This window comes from Mya arenaria, chromosome 12 (assembly GCF_026914265.1).
Source record: "Mya arenaria isolate MELC-2E11 chromosome 12, ASM2691426v1".
Taxonomy (NCBI): domain Eukaryota; kingdom Metazoa; phylum Mollusca; class Bivalvia; order Myida; family Myidae; genus Mya; species Mya arenaria.
Genome location: NC_069133.1, coordinates 32964729 through 32988093, shown reverse-complemented (window position 1 = coordinate 32988093; position 23365 = coordinate 32964729). Strand labels below are relative to the sequence as shown.

Genomic DNA, 23365 nt, shown 5'->3' with positions numbered 1-23365 from the left:
TGAGATGTTTTCATTTTTGCATAAAAGCTTCGTTCCGGTGTGTTCTTGGAATAGTTTTAGACATTAGGCTTTCAATTTATATAAGCACACATGCCCTGATACGACAGTGAGTCATGCATACGTTTGGTGAAGCAAAGTAGTTCGGATTAAACCTGTTTAACATCCAAAGAGTACGAAGCATTCATAACAGCACTAGTACTGTTTCTACACAGGTACTTATATTAAACATAAATACCATTAAATTTATCAATAAACTTTAAAAAGCACAATCATATTCTCATTCATAAAAACAGACTAGTTCCGATAATCTAAAAATAGTTTCAACTTCATTAACTGACCTATATTCTAAACATAGTTTCTACATACATTAACTGAACACATGTTTGTCCTCATCGCGGGAAAACGATCATCAGATAAGCTCTGCATTTTAAAAGGTGTTATTCCTAAAGTTGCTCGTAAAAATAAAATCATTTTCCTTAAAGGATTAAAACGTGTAAGTTCATAAAATTTGTCTAACGTATGCTATCTAATCAAAGCACCGAAAAACCTTTAGACGCGATTGAAAAGAGCATTTACTGTAACTTCAAATACATGGGGATACGTCGACTGAATTGTATAAAGGTTAAGCTGTGCATTTTGAATGGAATTATTGCTGAAATTGTTTGTAAAAAAATGATATATATATATATACATTTTCCTATCGTATGATATCTAATCAGAACAACGAAAAACCTTTAGAAACGATTGAAATGGGGCATGCATTGTAACACTAAATACATGAGGATGGGGGATTACGACGATTGAAATGACATTTACAAAAACAAAATGACACAAGACGCCATAAAGATATAGATATGTTAATTTCTTCGCCCAGGGTGGGCAAAAGCGCTGTCGGCACATTTTTCACTTTTATTTATGTGCTTTTCACCCATTCCCATAGTTAAATAAAATTTGCAACTCTCACATATTTGCCCGCAGATAGTCTTTCAGCGCCTCGCGCTTTGATTTAAACCGAGACTCGAGTGTTTGCAGGGTTACATACACAAGAAGAACAACTCGTCAAAACCGCGATGCAGAACATATTCAGGTTGTCTTTCACAAATATCGTCGTCCATTCATCTCATTACCTCGATAGAAGAGGATATGTTTTGCAAATGCACTGATGTCACTAGTACTAGCTGATGCTTAACCAAGTGTAAACGTGGGAACACCTGTGTGTTAGGATTAGAAGTTTTTGACCTGAGTGTTGGTGTTCAGGCCGAGATGGAAAACGAACGTGAAAGAATAGCAGATGACATAGCTCGGTATGCTCGCCGGATGTTAATAGCGGCCATTATATTGGTGCCCGGCGTCTTCTTCGTGTGTGCGGCGCCGGCCACCCCCGGATGGATGGTTTACGGGACCGGGAACACCAGCATCCACGCTGGTATATGGTTTCTGGTATCATGTACACCGGAGTGTGAAACGATATTCTTCAGCCATATCGGCTTCCCGGGTGAGTTATAATCGATAATCAGTTTCATGACTTTAAAAGTTTAATCAGTAAAGCAATTAATTAGGATTCGCAACTGTTGGCTGTGACATGTTTTTTAAATGCTTCAATATTCATACTAACCAGGCGCGTAGCTGGACCGAAAGCGATGTTCAAGCAAGGATTAGGCGAATACGCTAGGGGGTCCGGGGGCATGCCCACCCACACACCTAATTTTTTGGAAAACCCTAGAATGAAAATAGTGACTTCTGATGCCATTTTGGGCTGTGTTTAAGATCAATTTCTATGTTTACATCCCGATACACATGCATCAGCGGTAGTCCTGTCAGGCAGGGTCCTGTTCGCCTGGTTGCCCTCAGGAAGTGTTTCACCCTGAGCTCCGTTCAGCAGTAGCGGTTGATGCCGGCATAGTCAGAGGAATGGTAAGTACGGTAGAAATTCTCACAGGTGTCCGGCGCGTTGTTTTGACCACCGACCCCATATACTACCCCACCCCCTACTACCCCTTACAGCCCACAAAAAATATCCAAAATATCTAAAAAAATATCCAGATTTTTGTATATCATCATAAAATGACTTTACATCAAATTTCTAAACATTTCCCATCTGTGACAAAGTGTATTATTAAAAGGTAGATATGAAAGCCTGCTGAAAAGCCCACATACTTGCTGTTAACGCCATCGCTTTGTCAAAAGTTGGGCAATCCTGACAAAAAAAATATTCTTTTCTTGTGAAGGACCCCACTATAAGAATAACCATATAAATACCATCGCTCTTCAAATGTAAAACAGCTAAAGCTCAAATACTTTCAAAATGGCCTAGTGATGGTGGAATGTGGAATTGTAATTCACCAATAATTTGAAATTGTATGACAAACTAATAAACCTACCAACAACTATATATGTGTATGTAATCCGTGTTTTTTTTTTTTAACAAGAGGGCCCTGAAGGCCTTGTATTGCTCACCTGATCCAATTGAAGTGTGCAATAAGTGTTTTCAGGGCGAGGCCAATTGTGACAGGGGGAGGGAATAAGTGTTTTACAAGGCGATGGAAAGTGCAATGAGAGGGGACTTAATTAAAACAAATTTAGGACTAGTTGTCAACGCTACATGTTAAATATTAAAGTTGAGGGTATTACAGTTTTAGAGAATTTGAAATGTCAGTCTGGTGGTCTGCTACCTTAGAAAGGATGCATACTTGTCTTTGTTTGTACATTTTTATTTTCTGATCTTGTTATGGTTGGAGTATAAACATGAAACTTGTTTCATTTAATTCAGAATGTATTTTATCAGTGAGTGTGATTAAAACACTTGTTCTACATGAAAATGCACGAACATTGAATACTTGTTATACATACTTTTGACTACATCATGGAAGGACTTTTTATGCCCCCGAAGGTGGGCATATTAAAATCGCACCGTCCTTCCGTCCGTCCGTCCGTCCGGCTCTGTAACTTTCCCTTGTATGGACAGATTTTAAAATAACTTGTTTGTAATAAATTACAGATTATATTTTCAATAAATCTGCATATAATCATGAAGTATGGAATCAAAACATTTATACCTGCTGGAATTAAAAAATATATTACTTAGATCCTTCCTAGTGACCAAGTTTTTTTTTAATATCACGGATGATTTTTTTAATATCACGGATGACCCAGTTGCAAACCTTACCTTGCTGTAATAAGTACATTCCAAAACGGTTTCATATAGATAAAGTAGAAAATATGGCATCAACAGTGTTTTAACAATGTTTTCTATGATTTGACTTCGTGACCTAGTTTTTGAACTCAGGATACCCGGTTTCAAACTTGACATAGACTTCATATACACAAATATTCTGACATAGTTTCATGGTGATCAAAGAGAGAATGTAACCTCTACAGTGTTAACAAAGTTTTTCTATGATTTAACCTTGTGGCCTGGTTTTTGACCTCTAATTACCCAGTTTCAAACTCTACCTAAAGATCATCAAGAATAACATTCTGATCAAGTTCCATGAACATATGGTCATAAATGTGGCCTCTAGAGTGTTAACATGCTTTTCCTATTATTTGACCTGGTGACCTAGTTTTTGACCGCACATGACCCAGATTCAAACTTGACTTAGACATTATTAATATAAACATTCTGACCGACATTAGGATCTTTTTCATTAAGATACACTTATAAATGTGACCTCTAGAGTGTTAACAAGCGTTTCCTTAAATTTGACCTGGTGACCTAGTTTTTGAGCGCACATAACCCAGATTAGAACTTGGCCTAGAGCTAATCAATATAAACTTTCTGACTAAGTTTCATGAACATACAATTATAAATGTGACCTCTAGAGTGCTAACAAGCGTTTCCTATGATTTGACCTAATGACCTAGTTTTTGACCGCACATGACCCAGATTTAAACTTGACTTAGAGATTATTAATATAAACATTCTGACCAACTTTCATGAAGAAACATTTATAAATGTGACCTCTAGATTGTTAACAAGCGTTTCCTTAAATTTGACCTGGTGACTTAGTTTTTGACCTCACATGACCAAGATTCGAACTTGGCCTAGAGCTAATCAATATATACATTCTGACTAAGTTTCATGAACAAAGAGTCATATATGTGACCTCTAGAGTGCTAACAAACGTTTCCTATGATTTGAACTGGTGACCTAGTTTTTGACCGCACATGACCCAGATTTAAACTTGACTTAAAGATTATTAATATAAACATACTGACCAACTTTCATGAAGATACAGTCATAAATGTGACCTCTAGAGTGTTAACAAGCTTTTCCTTCAATTTGACCTGGTGACCTAGTTTTTGACCGTACATGACCCAGATTCGAACTTGACCTAGATATCATTATTATCAACATTCTGACCATGTTTCCTGAAGATACAGCCATAAATGTGACCTCTAAAGTGTTAACAAGTTTTTCCTTTAATTTGACCTGGTGACCTAGTTTTTAACCCCAGATGACCCAATATCGAACTCGTCCAAGATTTGATTGAGGGTAACATTCTGACCAAGTTTCATTATAATTGTGCCAAAATTGTGACCTCTAGAGTGTTAACAGTCAAATTGTTGACAACGGACGACTGACACAGGGCGATCACAATAGCTCACCTTGAGCTAAAAACACACACGATAAAATGGTGTTGTTGTTTTTCTTTCAAACTAAATTCAGTCAACGTTGCCCAGGTGCTTAATTCGCGCAGATTCAAGGTGAGGAATCATGGGACTTAAATGGGTCACCAAGCGACGTTAATTACTAGTACTAAGTAACTTTTTTGACAGATAACATGCAAATATTTCTTAGCCTATAAAATACTTTGCCATTTTCTGCTTCTACACGTGTGAATTTTTTAGATGTGCTTGTATTTTGATAATGCAATCCTTGGCTAAAATAACAGCGTTGCATCGACCCATGTGAGAACCTCTTTGAGTCACGTGATTACACACCGAGTCAGCAAGCGCCTTGGCGACGTTTAAAGTTAAGGCGTTTACATGTGTGTATTTTAAGCAGGCATGATGTCATGTCTACCTTGTACTCGTATACCTTGTCACAGATGGGAATTTGTCAAAAGTTGGATGTAATGTCAAATTATGATGTTTAAACAATATCTGGATATGTTTGAGAGATTTTGGATATTTTTTGGTGGGGTTAAGGGTGGGGGGGGGGTAGTAGAGGGGTGGGGGTCAAAACAAAGCACCGGATACTTGTTGAAATTCCCGGGTTAATATCAGGATTCATGGATGCAACAGTTTCACTCATTTTCTTGGTTTATCACTTGAATCCAACTGCCATCTAACCTTCCATCGCCTAACTTCCTTGTGGAAGGACTGGTTTCCTTGCGGTAGGTCCACTTGTTAACTCTGCAACCATGAGATCTACCATGTCTTCTGTTCAAGGGTCCAGGAAAAGGTATAAAGTATAAAAAAATATAACTAGCTGCCAATACTGTTGTGGGTCATTGGCCGGTGGATTTGCCCGGTTTCGTTGGCATTGAGCCAGACGGGGGACATCTCAAATCTGCTTCAATTTCTTTGGCGCATTCAAACAATGCTTCCCAAACATTAAGCTCTTCCCTTTTGTTTTGGAACTGGCGAATGACGGTCTGGCTTTCTCGTGTGGCCTCTTGTAAAACACAGTCGACTCCATAAACACAGTCGACTCCATGAAGGAGGTGAGACAGAGGGACTGGCACGTATTTTGCAGAACATGTTCTGCAACAACAAGTCTGATAATGATGCAAACATTATGATTGACCCCAAGTGTTGGCCGGCATTGTCATCGCCGTCCTCCTGTAGTTGCTCCAGGGTATGAACTACGACACTGTAGGCGGACTTGTGAGTGCATCGGCCCGGTTTCTCCACCTAGTCCCACATAGGGTTCTGAATTTGATGCGTTGGTTTTGCTTCTTTTGGGCGCCACGGTCAGCAGCAAGATCATCAGCAAAGGCGTTAAGTCTTTTTAAGTCGAAGGCAAACCCTACCAGCACGGGTCCTTACTGCATGACTACGATATTGAGGCACTGGGTTTTACAGTGTACATACATCGAAGACGGACTACGTGGACGAATACATGCCTGCACGCCACTCTGTTTCCCGGACATATATGCGGCACCGTCATAAACCTGAGACTGCATCTTATCGACTTGGATTCCTCGGTTATCAAGTAGGTCAAGAGCAGTTCGGCCAATGCCTCGCTAGTTATTCTACTTGCCTGAACACTTCCACGTTGAACAAATCGCAGACATACGGACACCTGCATTTTTGTTGACTTATTGGTCGACTCATCGACGATAAGAGCGAAACAACCTGCACCATTGCAATTTCGTTATGTATCTGCTCAGCACACAGGCCGTTTAATTTATATAACTTTTTCTTGTATACACAGAAAACATACATATGCACTTTAAATAATTAATTATTAATTTGAAGAAAAGTAAAATCGGGAAAATAATGTGCAAGCTCGGGCGTTTTGGAGTAAAGGCAGCTACGCGCCTGCTAACATTCGCTTGAGCACTTGAACTTCACGGTTGGAAATATACCATGCCCTGGCAATGTCCTTGGATAAATAATTTAACGTTTTACATGATTTGTATATAGGAGCACATTAAATGCATGTAGTTCATTGTATGTACGTCAGATTCATTTCTACCAACGTTTTCTCCTATATGTGTTTAAAGGGGCTGTCTCACGTATGATAAAATAGCGGAAAATTTTTTTTTGTCGAAAACTGACATAAACTTGGCATCGATGTGTACAATGCATTGAAACTTACTATCTGAAGTATCACATAGTTTACAATTTATTTAAGTTTAGCAGTTATTTTTCCATTAAAAAAGATTACTGGGTATGTCTACCAGGTAGAATTCATTCCTTATGCGTGATTGGCTAGTCGGTGTTATTACGTGATATTACCGAGGTATAGCTTAATTATGTCACACGAGTAGAACATGCCTTTGTAGCCCAGTGAGTAAGACGCTTTAATACAATTTTGGCGACGCGAGTTCAAACCCGGTCTCCGACACAATTTTTTTTTACATTTTGGTACTTTTTTTTACAATTATGATATCAAAGCGTAACACATTCTATTAGATAATTGTCCTGAGATTCGTTACAGAAAAAAACTTTTTGGTGCCAATCTGTGACACAGTCCCTTTAAGAACGTTTCAAAGCTCTGGATCAGAAGAATTAGTTAATGGATTACAATACATATTTATACCTGTATGAGCAGATCTTCTTTTGAAACACGTATTTGTTTAACCTAGATTCCAAAATTATTTATTATGAAATCTTGAAGCGAATTTGTTGCAGTCCTTGTATTAAATGCCAATTTACAGTATATAGTAACCCTGGTTCTGTCATAAAAATGAGGTCAAAACTGAGGTTAATGTAGGTCACTTATTATTCATGTGGTAGTAAGAAGACATGAAATAATATTTTAATGATGAAGAATTGGCGGAGGGAGCGTAGCGTACTATCGGATTTCAATATTCCGATAATCAGAAAAATATGGCTATGAGATGCTAGCTTTGTTTAACATAGCATGTTTGTACGTACATTTCGCGAACGCACAAGTTTGCTTTGCGTAGAGAAAATTAATCGCTCATCTAATCGGACAAGTCATGTATATGTGTTTGTACGTAGACATGTACTATGAATCCTCAACACCGATCAATGAAGCATGTCCTATCTTATTAAAAAAACCCTGCATATAGTAATTAATAATGGCGAGGATGATGGTGCTGCTGTTGATCAAGATGAAGAGGCCGCCGCGATGATGGTGTTCCTGTTGATCAAGATGAAGATGCCTAAGATTATGAAGCTGCTGTTGATCAAGGTGAAGATGGGAAGGATGGTGGTGCTGCTGTTGATCAAGATGAAGATGCCTAAGATTATGAAGCTGCTGTTGATCAAGGTGAAGATGGCAAGGATGGTGGTGCTGCTGTTGATGAAGACGAAGCGGCCGATAAGGATGGTGCTGCTGTTGATCAAGATGAAGAGGCCGAGAATGATAGTGCTGCTCATGATCAAGATGAAGAGGCTGAGGATGATGGTGCCGCTGTTGATCAAGATAAAGAGGCCGTGGATGATGGTGTTCCTGTTGATCAAGATGAAGATGCCGAAGATGATGGTGTTGCTGTTGATCAAGATGAAGAGGCCGAGGATGATAGTGCCGCTGTTAATCAAGATGAAGAGGCCGCGGATGATGGTGTTCCTGTTGATCAAGACGAAGATGCCGAAGATGATTGTGCTGCTGTTGATCAAGATGAAGATGCCGAAGATGATGGTGCTGTTGTTGATCAAGATGAAGATGCCGCGGATGATGATGCTGTTGTTGATCAAGATAAAGATGCCGAGGATGATGGTGCTGCTGTTGATCAAGATGAAGATGGCGAGGATGGCGGTGCTGCTGTTGTTGATCAAGATGAAGAGGCCGAGGATGATTGTGCTGCTGTTGATCAAGATGAAGGTGTCGAGGATGACGGTGCTGCTGTCGATCAAGATGAAAATGGCGAGGATGATGGTGCTGCTGTTGATCAAGATGAAGGTGTCGAGGATGACGGCACTGCTGTTGATCAAGATGAAGATGGCGAGGATGATGGTGCTGTTGTTGATCAAGATGAAGAGGCCGAGGATGATGGTGTTGCTGATCAAGATGAAGATGCCGAAGATGATTGTGCTGCTGTTGATCAAGATGAAGATTCCGAGGATGATGGTGCTGTTGATCAAAATGAAAATGAAAATGCCGAAGAAGATGGTGCTGTTCAGTGCTCTTGATCAATATGAAAATGCCAAGTATGATGGTGCTGTTGATGATCAAGATGAAGATGCCAAGGATGATGGCGAGGATGATGGTGCTGCTGGTGATCAAGAAGAAGATTTGAAGAATGATGGTGCTGCTGCTGATCAAGATAAAGATGCCGAGGATGATGGCGCCTTGTTGATCAAGATGAAGATGCCGAGGATGATGGTGCTGCTGTTTATCAAGATGAAGAGGCCGTGGATGATGGTGTTCCTGTTGATCGAAATGAAGATGCCGAAGATGATGGTGCTGCTGTTGATCAAGATGAAGATGCCGAGGATGATGGTGCTGCTGTTAATAAAGAGAAGATGCCGCGGATGGTGGTGCTGCTGTCAATCAATAAGAGATACCGAGGATGATGGTGCTGCTGTTAATAAAGAGAAGATCCGCGGATGGTGGTGCTGCTGCTGATCAAGATTAAGATGCCGAAGATGATGGTGCTTCTGTTGATCAAGATGAAGATGCCGAGGATGATTGTGCTGCTGTTAATTAAGCGTAGAGGCCGAGGATGGTGGTGCTGCTGTCGATCAAGATGAGATGCCGAAGATGGTGGTGCTACTCAGTGCTGTTGATCAAGATAAAGATGCCAAGGTTGATGGTGCTTCTGTTGATCTAAATGAAGATGTCGAGGATGATGATGCTGCTGTTGATCAATATGATGATGCCGAGGATGATGGTGCTGCTGTTGACCATGATGAAGATTTTACTCCTTTTTCCCCACAAAGCTAATACTCTAAGCCATATCGATCACAATTTTGCCACCGTTGTTTACACTAAACATTATAGCCATTGTCATTTGACGCCATTGGTTTCATTTTAAGGCCACACCAAATTGATTTCTAGGTTATCGGAAATTTTCTGAAAAAAAAATGAAGCGAGCGAGCGAAAAAAAAATTTTTTTTTTTTTTTAGTTTTCCTTCATAATTGGAGCGAGCGACAGGCGATCTGGTAAAAAAAATAAATTTGCACCTAAACATGGTACAAATGCCACATGAACATAAAAAAGAAATGTCTATACAATGCCATTACTTTATTCCTGAATAAAAACTGCCCCATGGCTTAAATGAAAGCAAAAATTCATGAAATGTATGTCAGAGACTTGACCAATACACCAAAGGTCCTTCCAAACGAGCTAATGCTTAGCTTGTATAGCTCATGTAAGTATTGATGTTCAACTATTAAAGCAAGTCAATGTACATTTTGTTTGATCAATTTTCTTTAATCGTTCCATCTTTATGATTGAATGCAGTATGATAAATGCTGACTTGCAAGTAACAAAATTGACATTCTAGAATAAAAACATTTTATTCAAACAATCTGATCATCAATTTATGCCAATTCTCCAAACATAGCCCAAATATGCGCACATTTTCTTTAAAAAGGTGAATGAAACTTGCCCAATCACCATACATGCTAAGCTTTTTAAAATGCATTTCAAGGAAATCTGCCTTTAAAAATCTAACCCCAATTTCTCGAAACAACTTAAGCTTAACAGGCTTAAGAAGCTTATTTTGTACAGCAATATTAATTATTGAATAAAAGTTTTTCCTAATTATCAGACATATAACTTCCATAAACTGTTTAAAAACTTTTAAAGACGTAAATATTACACGAAATAAAGACGAATGAAAATAGTCAGAATAGCTTAATCCTGTTATAACAGACTTATGTAGTTTCGAGAAAATGGCACCAGGAGATTAGTTAAACAATAAACACTCTTTGAAAGAAAATCATCTGAAATTCCAGTATTTTAGTCTAAAACCAAAAAGATTTAAATAAAATCACCAAAATTGGAATCATACAAATCGAGAGACTCCTGGAAAATATAGAACATTAATGACAAACTTTGAAAGAAAATCATCTTAAATTCCAGTATTTAAGTTTAAAATCCACAAAATGTAAATGAAATCACCAAAATTGAGATAATAAAAATCCAGACTCTCCTGGAAAAAATAGGACTTGAATGAGCTGCACATTTTTAAGTCACTAAAATGTTTTTAGCTAAACATATACATGTATCACTGATCTATTGTTTTAATACTTGACAAGTTTGTAAAATGTTTCACCTCTTAACACCAAACATTTATAAAACTAAGGGGACTAGATTTTCAATAAACCTAAACATAATAATCCTGTTCAACATCAAAACTTAATCATTGACTAGAGCCTCATTACTAGAACCATTATACTTAAAATGAATGCCACAGAGCATGATATGCTCACAAATGTAAAACATTGTATCAACAGATGACTAGAAACTAAGCAATGACAATTACAATACAATCTGTCAAAATTAAATTCAACTGTTGTACACAATCAAGAATGTGAAGTAATTGATTACACTGCAGTTAAATGTTTTTACATCCTTCTCTTCTTAATGAATTTCTTTCCCCAAGTTTTTGCAACACGGCCATTTCCATGGCATAATTTACATAGTGGACGCACTTTGGAGAATTTTGTGTACATATCCTGAATGTAGACATGATTGTCATCCAATAGTTCATCTTCAGTTCCACAATAACAACATACTGGTGGCACAACTTTGCTGAAACCTGAACTGTAAAACGCAATTTCAACATCTGACGTGCAGTTACTCGCCCTCAGTGTGACCAGACCTGAATCATCTGCCATGGGATCACCACAGACGTACAGATTCTCCTCTTTCATCCTTCGAAGTAGAGCATCCTGCATGAGAACAATAACAACTAAGAAAAAATACCTGGATCTAACAGAAACCAGCAGAATAATGTCACTTTATTGTCACCTGTCACAACCACAGACGCCTGGTAAATCTATGCTTACCATACAATTGTCAGACTTCAACCCCAAGACTTTTCAACCCCTTTGTCATTTGTGAAATCAAAGACTTTTCAACCCCTTTGTCATTTCAACCCCTAAAAGTGCTAAGACTTTTCAACCCCACCTTAAACAAAGACTTTTCAACCCCTAATAAACGAAGACTTTTCAACCCCTTAATTTCTCACCTTTTTAAGAAAATAACTACAACAGTAAACAATTTATTTTGAAATTTATTTTAAAAATCAAGAATACATTAAGAATAAAAATATAACAAAAAAAAATATGTAATACATACAAAATATACATACTTAAAACACATGATAATACAATAATTCATTACATGTTTACATTGAAATAAGTAAAAAAAATGCTCGACTGTCCATTTAGCTATTTACTGTCATTTAGCCATAAATCTTCCTTATCTCCCTGAGGAAATCCTCACACAATATATTATGTGCATGGTACTGCTCCATCAATTAATTGAAACAGCGTTTGTTTTTCTTTTAGTTTTTTAAACACTTTTTTTTAAAACATTTTGTCATCAATAAAAAAAGACAATAAAATGAGTTGAACTTTAAATAAAATTATTCATAATATTTCAAAATATCATGATTTAGCAGACAATGTTTAAGAAATACAAAAGTATACATTGAGTTCAAAGATGTTAAAAATGTATTATAGATTGAATTCCAAATGCTTTCAAATTACATAAGTGTAACATAAGATTTTATTAACGTTTTTTATTTCTCAGTTTAAAAAAATAAGGACATAAGGACATTTCTATTATAAAGTGGTATATATGTAAAAAAAAAATGCTATGAGCATTGTATTGTCTTTTCATATAAGCAATTAAAGAATGGAATGAAGGTCGCACATTCATTAATGGGCAACATGTGTGACATGGTCATAAATTCCTAAGGGATTAAGGGGCTTCATAACACCTTTAATTGAGGTTATAGTAACTTGAAAGTGACAGTTAATTAAGGTTCTAATATCATGGCCATCATTCCAAACTATGGCCAGCTTGATACATTTTGTGTATAACGTTCAGAATATAAAATCAAACAAAAAATATATTTTATTTATTTATACCCGCAAACTCTGAATTATTAGATAATGCATTATCAAGAATTAAAATCAAACTGTACTGAAATAGCAATATGGTACTACAAAAAAACTTACCACTGTTGACCTTTTTTAAAAGCAATGAAAGTTTTATAAATGTTCAAGTTCAGGTTTTTATTGGCATTCTACAGGCACAAAAAGGAGAATGTTCCGTAAATTCTTCTTTGCATTCATTTTCTTTTGCAATTATTCAAATTTGTTATTTAAAGAACACAATTATGGTAATAACATTGTACATAATATATGTGAATTCGTTGAGATATGTAATATCCTTCAGAATAATACAACAATTGCATGTTCAGAGTAACCAGGCACCCAAATCTTACTTTACCGTACCATTGTTAATGTTTGGAATATTATTTTGAAAAAACCTAACCATCAAGTGCTTAGTAAATCAAGGCAAAACCTTTGTAAATTTCATCCAATACTTTGGAGAAAAGTGTAACAAATAAGCCAAACAAATCTCTAATTGTATTTCAATAACAATTGGTTAAGTTTCTTGCAAAAACAATGAAAAAGACAACACCTGGCTGACAAAAATGATAGGGGTTGAAAAGTCTTTGATATAGGGGTTGAAAAGTCTTCAATATGGCTATAAAAATATTTCAACTAGGGGTTGAAAAGTCTTTGATTTAGGGGTTGAAAAGTCCAAATAGGTAGGGGTTGAAAAGTCTTTAAAATAGGGGTTGAAAAGTCTAAGGGTTGAAAAGTCTTGGGGTTGAAAAGTCCTGCTCCCCCTGTTCTCTGTCTGTTTTACTTGGACTGTACACAACACTGGGTTTACGGCATTCGGCACACCTGACCACATCACGAGCCTTAGGAGCCTGGACATCAATATTAACACATGTAAATGACTAGTTTTCCGCAAGCCGCCTGCTCCCCACTTCTCCGGGATTTATGCACGCGATAACAAGTTTCATGGAGGCTGCCATCTTTCTTCTGGGTATATTCGATTGACCGATGTACGGCTAATCGATTATAGGTTACAAAGCACTAAAATGTGAAAAACGTCGGCGATTTGTGTTCGATACGACGGAAAAATGCCCGCTCCAAAAAATACATTTTGACATATTTTTAATGATGTGGGCGGAAGGCAAATTGAAAAAAAAATAGTCCGATGACCTAGAAATCAATTTGGTGTGGCCTAAGCCATTTTTATAATCAATGTGAACATTTTACACCATATTACAATGTTCATTTCTAGGTAATATCGTTCGCCATTTCAGTTTTTCTACCGATCGCTTTCGATCAATGATGTTTACATTCTAACCTATATCGATCAACTATTTTGCCCCCACTGTTTAAATTAAACGCCATTTTGATCTCCATTTTGTCTGAAAATATCGATTGCCATTTTTTTCAATTTTAACACTGAATCGCTATTTTCCTAGCATTGTTTACATTTAATTTTGGATAGAGTAGAGGAAGGTCGGTTCGTCGGTGAACCGGTGTAGCTAAGACTTTGTAGGCTGTGTGACAATGGGGCAATTTGAAGACGAAACACATTTTCTGTTCGAGTGAAACTTTCTCATTTATAAATGTCTTATTATTCGCAATAACGTTATTGATTAGAAAAAAGTGTAATGTATAAACTATAAATAGGTTCAAAAATATTATGTATGTTCTATAACCTTTTCCATATCAATGTCTTGCGTTTAATTAACAGTCTTATATCTCATTACAACATTAACAATTGTTATAATTTGCGAATTTCAAAATTTATGTCAATATACATATATATATATATATATAAGCTGAATTATTGTAAACTCCTATTGGTGACTAGGGTCGGTTGTTGTCTGTTCTATACTTAATATTTTGAGATTTTCTGTTCTGTATATACACATATCATTATAATAAACATTTACTTACTTACTTGAACGCCATATCGATTGCCATTGTGCAACTATAATGTACACTTAACGCCTATTTGAACGCCATTTTCCCGTCACTGTTGCCATTTCGCCAATTTTATTTAAATTTAACGCCACATGTATTACTAATGACATCTAACACCAAATCGATTGTCACTTGAATTGCACATAACACTAGTTTAAAGTATTGTTTTAGTAAAGCAAATACATAGTTATGTATATGTACTTGAATCACTATTTTCTCCGGAGTAAAAAAAACAGAGTATTTTTGACAGATGATTGTATTTGCGCGGCCAAGCGAACATTCCCCTGATTTGGGTCGAATTTACGACCTGTTTGGCTTGAGGGTGATACCATACCAAAAGACCACTCTCGCAAACTATTTTTTGTCACATTATTTGTTTAATAACATACTGTTTAGACTGTTTATATTTCAGACCTGAAGACTGTACGGATCATGTCTTGTATAGCCGCTGTGTTTGCCATCTTCGCTCCAATCGTAGGCTTTATTTCGAGACACAGGATCTTCAACCAGAAAGACATCATAGAACACGGCTTATTTGGGGTGATCAGTACACTCGGCGCAGGTAAATTAAGGCCATGCACAGTTCGTCTTTGTTTTGTTCACCTTTTCGCCAACCCAAACGCTGCCAACATAGAACAAAACTTAATTTCAAGTCATACGGTGTTCTAAAATCACTTTGGAAAATATTTCAAGTTCTTTTTAGTATTTTGCGCATATGTGTTATATCACAGGGGCAGGGTGCGTTGCTTTGATACAACCCTTTGACCACGCCCTGCCCCAATTAAAAAAAAATCCAGGCTTATAAATAATGATTGGGGAACTGTTATTAAGTTTAACTAACATTTGTTTTTGATTTTTATTCTATTATCGTTGTAAAGGGTGATGACTTGCCCCTGTATTTCCCCATATTTGCTGAGATGACCATGTTAAAGAGGTCATAACTCTGTCAAATCTCAACCAAACTCTACAATTTTGGGCTTTCATTATATAGTAAATACCAATCTTGAAGAAAATGTACAATTTTACTGAAAACAAATGCCAGTTCCAAAAATGCAAAAAACATGCTATCCGACGAACCAACTACCCGATAATTTCACAAGTTTACAAAGATAATAGAATAAAAATTCATTTTTTTGTAAGTTATCATTATTAACAGTATCCCCATCATTAAATATATATGCCTGGGATTATTTTTTTGGGAAAAAATGGGGGGGGGGAGGCGTGATCAAAGGGTTGTGTCAAAACAACGCACCCTGCCTCTGTGGGTTACATCTTAAGGCACATTTTCTCTTCAAAAAAGTAACAATCTCATGAGAATTCTTGTGCATTTTTCAACAAATTAGAAATATTATTGGACTAATGTTTTCTTTTCCGACACAACATTCAACTGGACAATACCGGTAAAAGATAATGATAAAAATTAGGGACTTTTTCTGGCATTCCGAACATAATTTAGCGGTGTTTCTTTAGTCCCATTGGGTTTTACTACATTTGTAAATCTTTTCCAACAAGCATATTATTCTTAGACCTCGTAACCCTTTATAGAATTAGAATAATTCGAAAGCATTTTATGATCAAAGAACTGAAGGGGGCGGTTAATAAGATGACATTGTACTTCGTCATGTTGCCTTGGCTGCCGTTATCGTATGAAGGGAGAAGATTGTCAGAGCTTATGAAAAGTTCCGGTATATAAACTGATGCATTTGTAATATAGAAAAAGGTCCAAAGTTAATATCCGAGTTGCTAGGAAATGCCTTAATTTCCCATTTGGTACGAAATGTCTAAACACACTTGGTATCATGGATTGGTTCGAAACGTCCGCGTACGAATACTTCATGGTACGAAACTTCCAAGTATCGCGTACGAAGTCATTTTACTTGTAAAACTCATTGTATTGACAGTTTACCATTTTGTTCATTTTCATTTTATTTGTATAAATTTGCTATGTGCATTATTTATTGTCCGCTGGGTGAAACTTCCAATGTGTGACCTTTTACATTCACTGCCAGACTGTGGTAAATACTCAACTAAATGATGACAGGTTCAGAACAGTATCACTCTGCACACTGAGAGCTACCTAATAATACATTTGTTACCTATATTGTTTTCAAACTTGATACTTTTGCCCTTCATAATGACAAAAATGGTCATTTCATTTGTTTACAATTTAAATAAATATAAAAACTAGATATTACAGAATCGTATGTTTTTTTACAGAATCGTATGTTTTTTTTACAGAATCGTATGTTTTTTATACCAGAATTTACCAAATTTCAAGATTCCTTATAAACAACCAAACCCCAATCCACAGCATTACACCATCTACTTATAGAATAAAACAGTCGCATAATTTTAGAAATTACTATAAAATTACAATGTAATTGGCTTTGGAATATCATCGAAATGTTGTGTCCTCAACGTTAACCAGTCAGGGTATTGTCATATTCTTGGTGGCGTAATGTTGTGTCCTCAACGTTAACCAGTCAGGGTATTGTCATATTCTTGGTGGCGTAATGTTGTGTCCTCAACGTTAACCAGTCAGGGTATTGTCATATTCTTGGTGGCGTAATGTTGTGTGATCAACGTTAACCAGTCAGGGTATTGTCATATTCTTGGTGGCGTAATGTTGTGTCCTCAACGTTAACCAGTCAGGGTATTGTCATATTCTTGGTGGCGTAATGTTGTGTCCTCAACGTTAACCAGTCAGGGTATTGTCATATTCTTGGTGGCGTCGGCGGCGGCGGCGGTTTCGTCACGTGTAAAAAATTAAAGCATATCTTTAACTCTGAAACTGTTTAAGATATTCAAATGAACCTTGGGTTAGATATTGCCTAAGACAATACACACATAAGTCTGGTTTTAATCATTGTCGAGTAAGGCCCCTTGTTCGACTTAAAACGAACGGACGGCCGTTATCGCTCGCTCCGCGGTGCTCCTGTCTTAAACTCTTATCTTACCACCCCAGGTGTTCTAGGGTTCGTCATGATCGGAATGACAGTCATTGACTACAAAGACATCGACGATAAAGGAGGCATGAAGACGCCGTACTCGCTAGTCATTTTGGGTATTGGCAGCGCTGTGGAGTTGGCGGGATTCGTACTTTACGCTTGGACCTTCATAGAGAAATGCAGGTATACACAATCAAAACTCCTTCGTTTCACATATACTATACTAATTTCTTTAGCTCGATTGTGATGAAAGCTCATCAAATCATGTTCATGTATCCGTTTCCTGGGTAAAGAACAGGGGCGGATCCAGATTTGGTTAAAAGTGTTGGGAGGGGGGGTTGGGGGTCCTCCCCGAAGAAAAGTTTAACAATTTCTAGTCCGAAATGGTGCATTTTGGGCGTATTTTATTACTTTTCTTCTCCTTTATTGGAATAAAAAAGTAAACTTGGACGATTTTAGGGGATGCGGGCGCGTGCCGGGTGCGCCCCCCCCCCCATGAATCCGCTTGTGCAGACCAGTCCTAGACAGTAGTCTATTTTGAGAGGCCATGAGAAAGTTTCCTTGGTGGAGCTCGAACCAACGCCAATTTGGCTGAGAGGCAAATACCTCGTCCGAGTTGTATCTCCATGTCCTGGCATATTGAAAACATATGTCTACATTTGGTCCATGGCTGATTTCGAGAATAATAAAAGTTCATCTTTGACAGTTAGGGAATTCATTTTTCGGCCATAAGGACACAATCTCGAGCCACTATGTTCTATTTGTCTGTTAAGCCCATCGCTAAACACGAGGTACATAATCGACGAACACTTCCAGCCCTGTGGGCAACCTTGTAACACGGGGAAATATTTTGACCTAAGTCCTTGTCTTTTTTATACATCTACGCGAGTTTAAAATAAGTTCTTCCATGGCAATTAACGAAGCATCATCAATGTTACATTGTTTCAGTTTAAATAATAGCTGAAGTAATCAGTTGATGAGTTTTCTTTGGCAGAATGTAGTCTTTCGCGCATGTCAAGCCATGTCACAATACATGCAGGTCCTTTTTGAAATCCGCCTTTTAACATATCAGTTAGATGCGAGCTTTCATCTCACTTCCGACCCCCCTTTTTGATAAATCGGTACGCTTCTTTTATTTACGCCCCCCCCCCTCCCGGCAACATTGGAGTTTACATCAAGGTTCACCGTATAAATTGAACGACCGGTATTTTTCTATGGCTATTTTAGAACTTGTATTCATCATTTCCTCGTAAAACAAAGCGAAGAGGCATAGTTTAACTCGCGGCTTAAATCCCCTTTTAACATATTTTCTTAAGATTAATAAACTGTTATCTTATAAAAAGTATATTTTGTTTCATGTATTTTGTATGTGTTTCATTATTTCAGAACTGATAAAGCCCACGAGCAGGGCGATACATGGGTGGCTCTCTCCCAGGGGAATTGACGTCATCTAGCGAATACAACCATTTTAAACTTGTGTGGTTACTAGTGTGTCTTAACTTCTTTTTAAAACTCATTCTATATGTTGATGTATTTTTTAGTATTAAACAATGTAGATACTACATATCTAAAAAAAAAAAACCGTAATCATTACAGCATTTCAAACGAAGTCGAGAATTCTCAAAATTATGTTTAAATACCTCTTAACAGAATACTTTAATTATTTTTTAAAGAAGCTGTGGGTTACTGCGGTCTTGGTTCTAAGGGAGGTTACGTATGATGACTACGAATATTTTAATTCAGTATGGTTGTTTCCCTTAGACAAATTCTTTTTTCTTTCAATTAGTGTCGGTCAACAAACGGATATTCTCAGCTGTTTATGAACTGTGCATTGTACCGTAATGTGATGAACAGAAGTGTGTAGTTCCAGTAATATAAGGTGCCTTCCACGGAGAAGGTTCTATGGTAATATTAGCATTGTTTATATCATGTTTTACGGCGCTGAACGATGAACATGAACGGGTTGATAATCATATACAGTTGTCCTCATTGTTTCAGTATACTACTTATGAAATAAGTCTTCACTGTATGTCTCTTACAAGTCATGTTGATATTATTGATAAAGTTTCGTGATAGTTTATTTATGTATTTTATGTTGTTAACCATGCTTATAGTCAGGTATTATCGTTTGAACAATGTTGTGTCTCGTATTTTTATATTGTTTTATTTCTTCAGTTTTACAGGAATGAGAGGTAATAAATGGTTACGAAAACATAAAAATGTTATTTTCTGTGAATATATAATCTAAATTTCCTTTTTATTCAATATTGTTTTCGATAAGACCCTTAAAGGAATTTTGATTACCCAATTTTACCGGTACCATAATTGTATAGGATCTGAATGATTTGTGATAATTTTAATCAAGAAATCATTAAAACTGACAAAAAATCTTGAAGATCCTTAAAAGTAAAAAAATAAAGAATAATATATATATATATAGTTGAACAGCACAGATCACATATTGGTACACAAACTAGTTCGCACTATTCTACAGTATACTATTTTAATATTTAGTTTAAAGGAATCGTATTCAACCTGTTTTAAATGTGTTCTTACACATAACCACATTCTACGAATTTTAGAAATAATAAAATGAAATGCAAGTTATACTCACGTGTGTACAAATAATCAAAAGGAACAGCTGCTCCACGGAAGTGCCCACAGCTCATTTTCTTTGCACCATCGATTAGTAGTGGAGCTGAAGACTACTGATATAACATACTAATATCGTACAAAAACGGCTGTGTAACAACGGTCTGTAAAAAGTATTACCTTATACCCGAGGGGGGTGGGGAGGGGGGGGGCGGGGCGTTTTAATAAAGATCTTAGTCTATTATAGTCGTAAATTGAAATATCTTAGTGTTATAATTGCGTTACTTTGCTACATTTTTGAGTGGATTAAACCTTAGCCAGTATTAAAAATAAACACCAAATTCAGAAAAAAAATCAATTTGTTACTATTTGTGACGTTTATAAATACAGTCGAACCCCGTTGGCTCGAAATCGCTTGGCTCGAATTCATTGTTGGCTCGAACAAGATGTAAAGGACCATTTTCTTTATAATGAAGGTTAACAATCCCGCTTGGCTCGAATATTCCGAGGTTCGAGGTACTTTCCCCGGTCCCTTGGACTTCGCGGATGAGTCTTATGACACTGGTGAGGGTATCGTCAATGTTACTGATGAGAGACGCGAGCAGCTGAAAACAGCACCTTTACTAGCCTTAGTTTACAACATCTTGTTACATTTCTCTATGTTATGATCTTTTTCATTAGTCACAGTAATGAGAAAACATTCATGTTTTATCGGCGATAAGGCGGTCTTTCATTCGAAACTTTCCAGAAGATAAAATCTGATGGCTTTTCCAGGATGCAAAAAGATATCCAAATAACATTTTCATAGCACAAGAAATTAATATCATAGCCAGTGTTTAAATCTAATTTCTCGCAATTCGAATGAAACGTTATCCGGACTGGGCTGTATGTAAAAGTAATTATATTTCGGTAGCATTAGGGCTAGGGAAATCAAACTAGCCCAGCCGTGTAGCAATAAGCAAGGATTTGTAATCCCGAGGGTTCTGAAAAAAACTTATCAGATTGAGATATGTGTTTTTGGATGGTTTATGTATCAAGGTTTTATCTTTTATTTTATGGTTTGACTATCAAAGAATGCCATACATTTTACAATTGGTTCATTTACACGAGAAAATACTATGTTTTTTGTTCTTTACATTTGTGTATTTGTTTCTCCTATTTTTGTTGTACGTTTTTTACTGACATATGTCGAGTTTAACGAGTTTTGGAGATGGACGCATTCTAAGTATGTAGGAAAAAAATGATGAGAAAATAAGTCTGTTATTAGTTAAAATATGACACTATTTTCGTAGCCATATTAAAATGCCTTTTCGTGCTTGAGAAAAAAATGCTGTAAATTTAAAAGATTTGAACTAAACAACGACGCCCGTATATAAAAGAAATAAAATGGCGTACTCGATATCGTGTTATCCACTGCACATAAACCAATGCGACATCACCAACCCATTGGAGTGAAATACATTTTACGTATCAATTGAAAGGTTATTGATGTATTGACATATCTGCAAGTATGGGCATATTGTGACAATCCCCACAGCCTCTCATACAGTACAGCAATTAATCTGCGATTGAAATATCTCGTTCGTTTATACCTTACCAAACACAACTATCAGCCAGTAACATCACATCTGTTAATGAGCTTAGATAAACATCTTATAATGCAATTAAGAAAACATCTCTATAAATGCAACACTTTCCAAGAATTTCTACAGAAAACATATTTGTCGTTCGGTAAGTCTCAGATCGCGTCACGCACCACTAAAAATCGTGTTTTTCGTGATCAGAAAGACACACGAGTAGCGGATCTGATCCTTTCCAAAGCGGTTGCCACATAGCTATGTTTACGCTTCATAAATAATACCAAGAGTTTGCTCATTAAATAGAAATCCAGCACAGTTTTCTTTTTGGTTCATTTCAGGCGATTTTTCATAATCGTTCATCTTTAGTGCGGTAATGCGTTTAGCAGCCGACACATTTTCTAAAGCAATCTCCTACACAGTGATCTCCCTTGACGAGCGCAGAAAAGATTTCTGCCATAGCTGGATTTCAACTATACGAGTATAGAATATATATAATTCTGTATCACCCCTCGTACAGTATAATCTTTGTTTAAATACTATTTTAATCACGTGATTTTCTGAAAGGGATGTCACCGCTGTGTTTTTTCAAGGACAATAAACCAGATCAGAACCAAAAAAAGTTATTTTTCTGTAACGAATCTCAGGACAATTATTTAATAAAATGTTTTACTCTTTGATATCATCCTTCGGACTCCACACACATTGACCAACCCAATTGCGTTCATACCCCGATAATGACATCATCCCCGCAATTCATCCCTTAAATAACATGTGTGTGTTTTATAAGTTTTGATAAGTGTGGAATTTTCCTCGAAGGGCTGTGGGCAAAAGGTGCTCATGTTTCAGTGACGTCATCGAAATTTTGTGCACACAAATACACAAATTTACTTCCCAAATGTTAAGACTTACTTTGCCAAACAATAAGACTGCTGATACAATAATCAAAGCAGTTTTTGTTCCCAAATACAACAGCATGGAGCGATGGCGCTCTTAAAACAGCTCTGAAAGTCGCACGTAGTTTATTCTCTTCCTTTTTCGAAATTTGATGTTATTTGAACGTGCAAAATGGTAGATATTCATCGACTGAGTGTTATTTCGTACATATTATAAACTAGGATATGTAAACTAGCAAAAGTTGGAATTCAATATTTTTGAAAGCTCAAACTTTGTTGGTAGGAAGGAACGAAGGACTAAAAAGTTGTCTTTCTCATAACCAGTCTGCAAGTGCAGACGATAACTGTTGTTGTATGTGTGGCTCTCATATATAAATCTCACATATGGACATTTTCAACTCCCAAACTCTTCGCTAATATACGGATCTCTCAACGGGCCGCCTGCGTTTTCCGGCTCTTGAAACAATATTAGTTCCACCTTTCACCGCTCAAGTGAAATATCGCCTCTCGCGTTTTCATCAGTCGTTAAATTATCTGCTGGAAACTAAACGAGACCGGTGATCTTTATTCACTTTCCATCTCATTAGGCGATAGAAAAAACATCATTGAAAGTTGATTCTTGGTCTCTTTTTTACAAGTTACAAATACATTACTTAACAGTGTCACCGTAATTGTTACGAACAGTTGATTATCATTCCCATCTTTAAAACTGTACACACTGATAATAAAAAT

The 23365-nt window shown here is 36.7% G+C and overlaps 1 protein-coding gene and 1 long non-coding RNA gene across 2 annotated transcripts; one reads left to right on the top strand and one right to left on the bottom strand.

The window, feature by feature from the left end:
• Nucleotides 1-1116: 1116 nt before the first annotated feature.
• On the top strand, nucleotides 1117-19782 carry LOC128210268 (uncharacterized). Its single transcript, XM_052914493.1, has 4 exons — nucleotides 1117-1495; nucleotides 15033-15182; nucleotides 17586-17751; nucleotides 18955-19782. Exons 1-4 carry the CDS (start codon nucleotides 1264-1266, stop codon nucleotides 19010-19012), a joined length of 606 nt encoding a protein of 201 aa, XP_052770453.1. The 5' UTR covers nucleotides 1117-1263; the 3' UTR covers nucleotides 19013-19782.
• Nucleotides 9811-13848, bottom strand: LOC128210269 (uncharacterized). The gene is made up of 2 exons (XR_008257132.1): nucleotides 13479-13848; nucleotides 9811-11482 (listed from the first exon to the last, which is right to left on the bottom strand). It is a non-coding gene; the product is annotated as an uncharacterized LOC128210269 (long non-coding RNA).
• Nucleotides 19783-23365: the final 3583 nt, after the last annotated feature.

Coding starts and splice junctions, on each gene's coding strand:
- LOC128210268 (XM_052914493.1), top strand. CDS start 1,264: ATGGAAAACGAACGTGAAAGAATAGCAGATGACATAGCTCGGTATGCT. Junction 1,496..15,032: donor CAGCCATATCGGCTTCCCGG/GTGAGTTATAAT, acceptor TTTATATTTCAG/ACCTGAAGACTGTACGGATC. Junction 17,752..18,954: donor ACCTTCATAGAGAAATGCAG/GTATACACAATC, acceptor TCATTATTTCAG/AACTGATAAAGCCCACGAGC.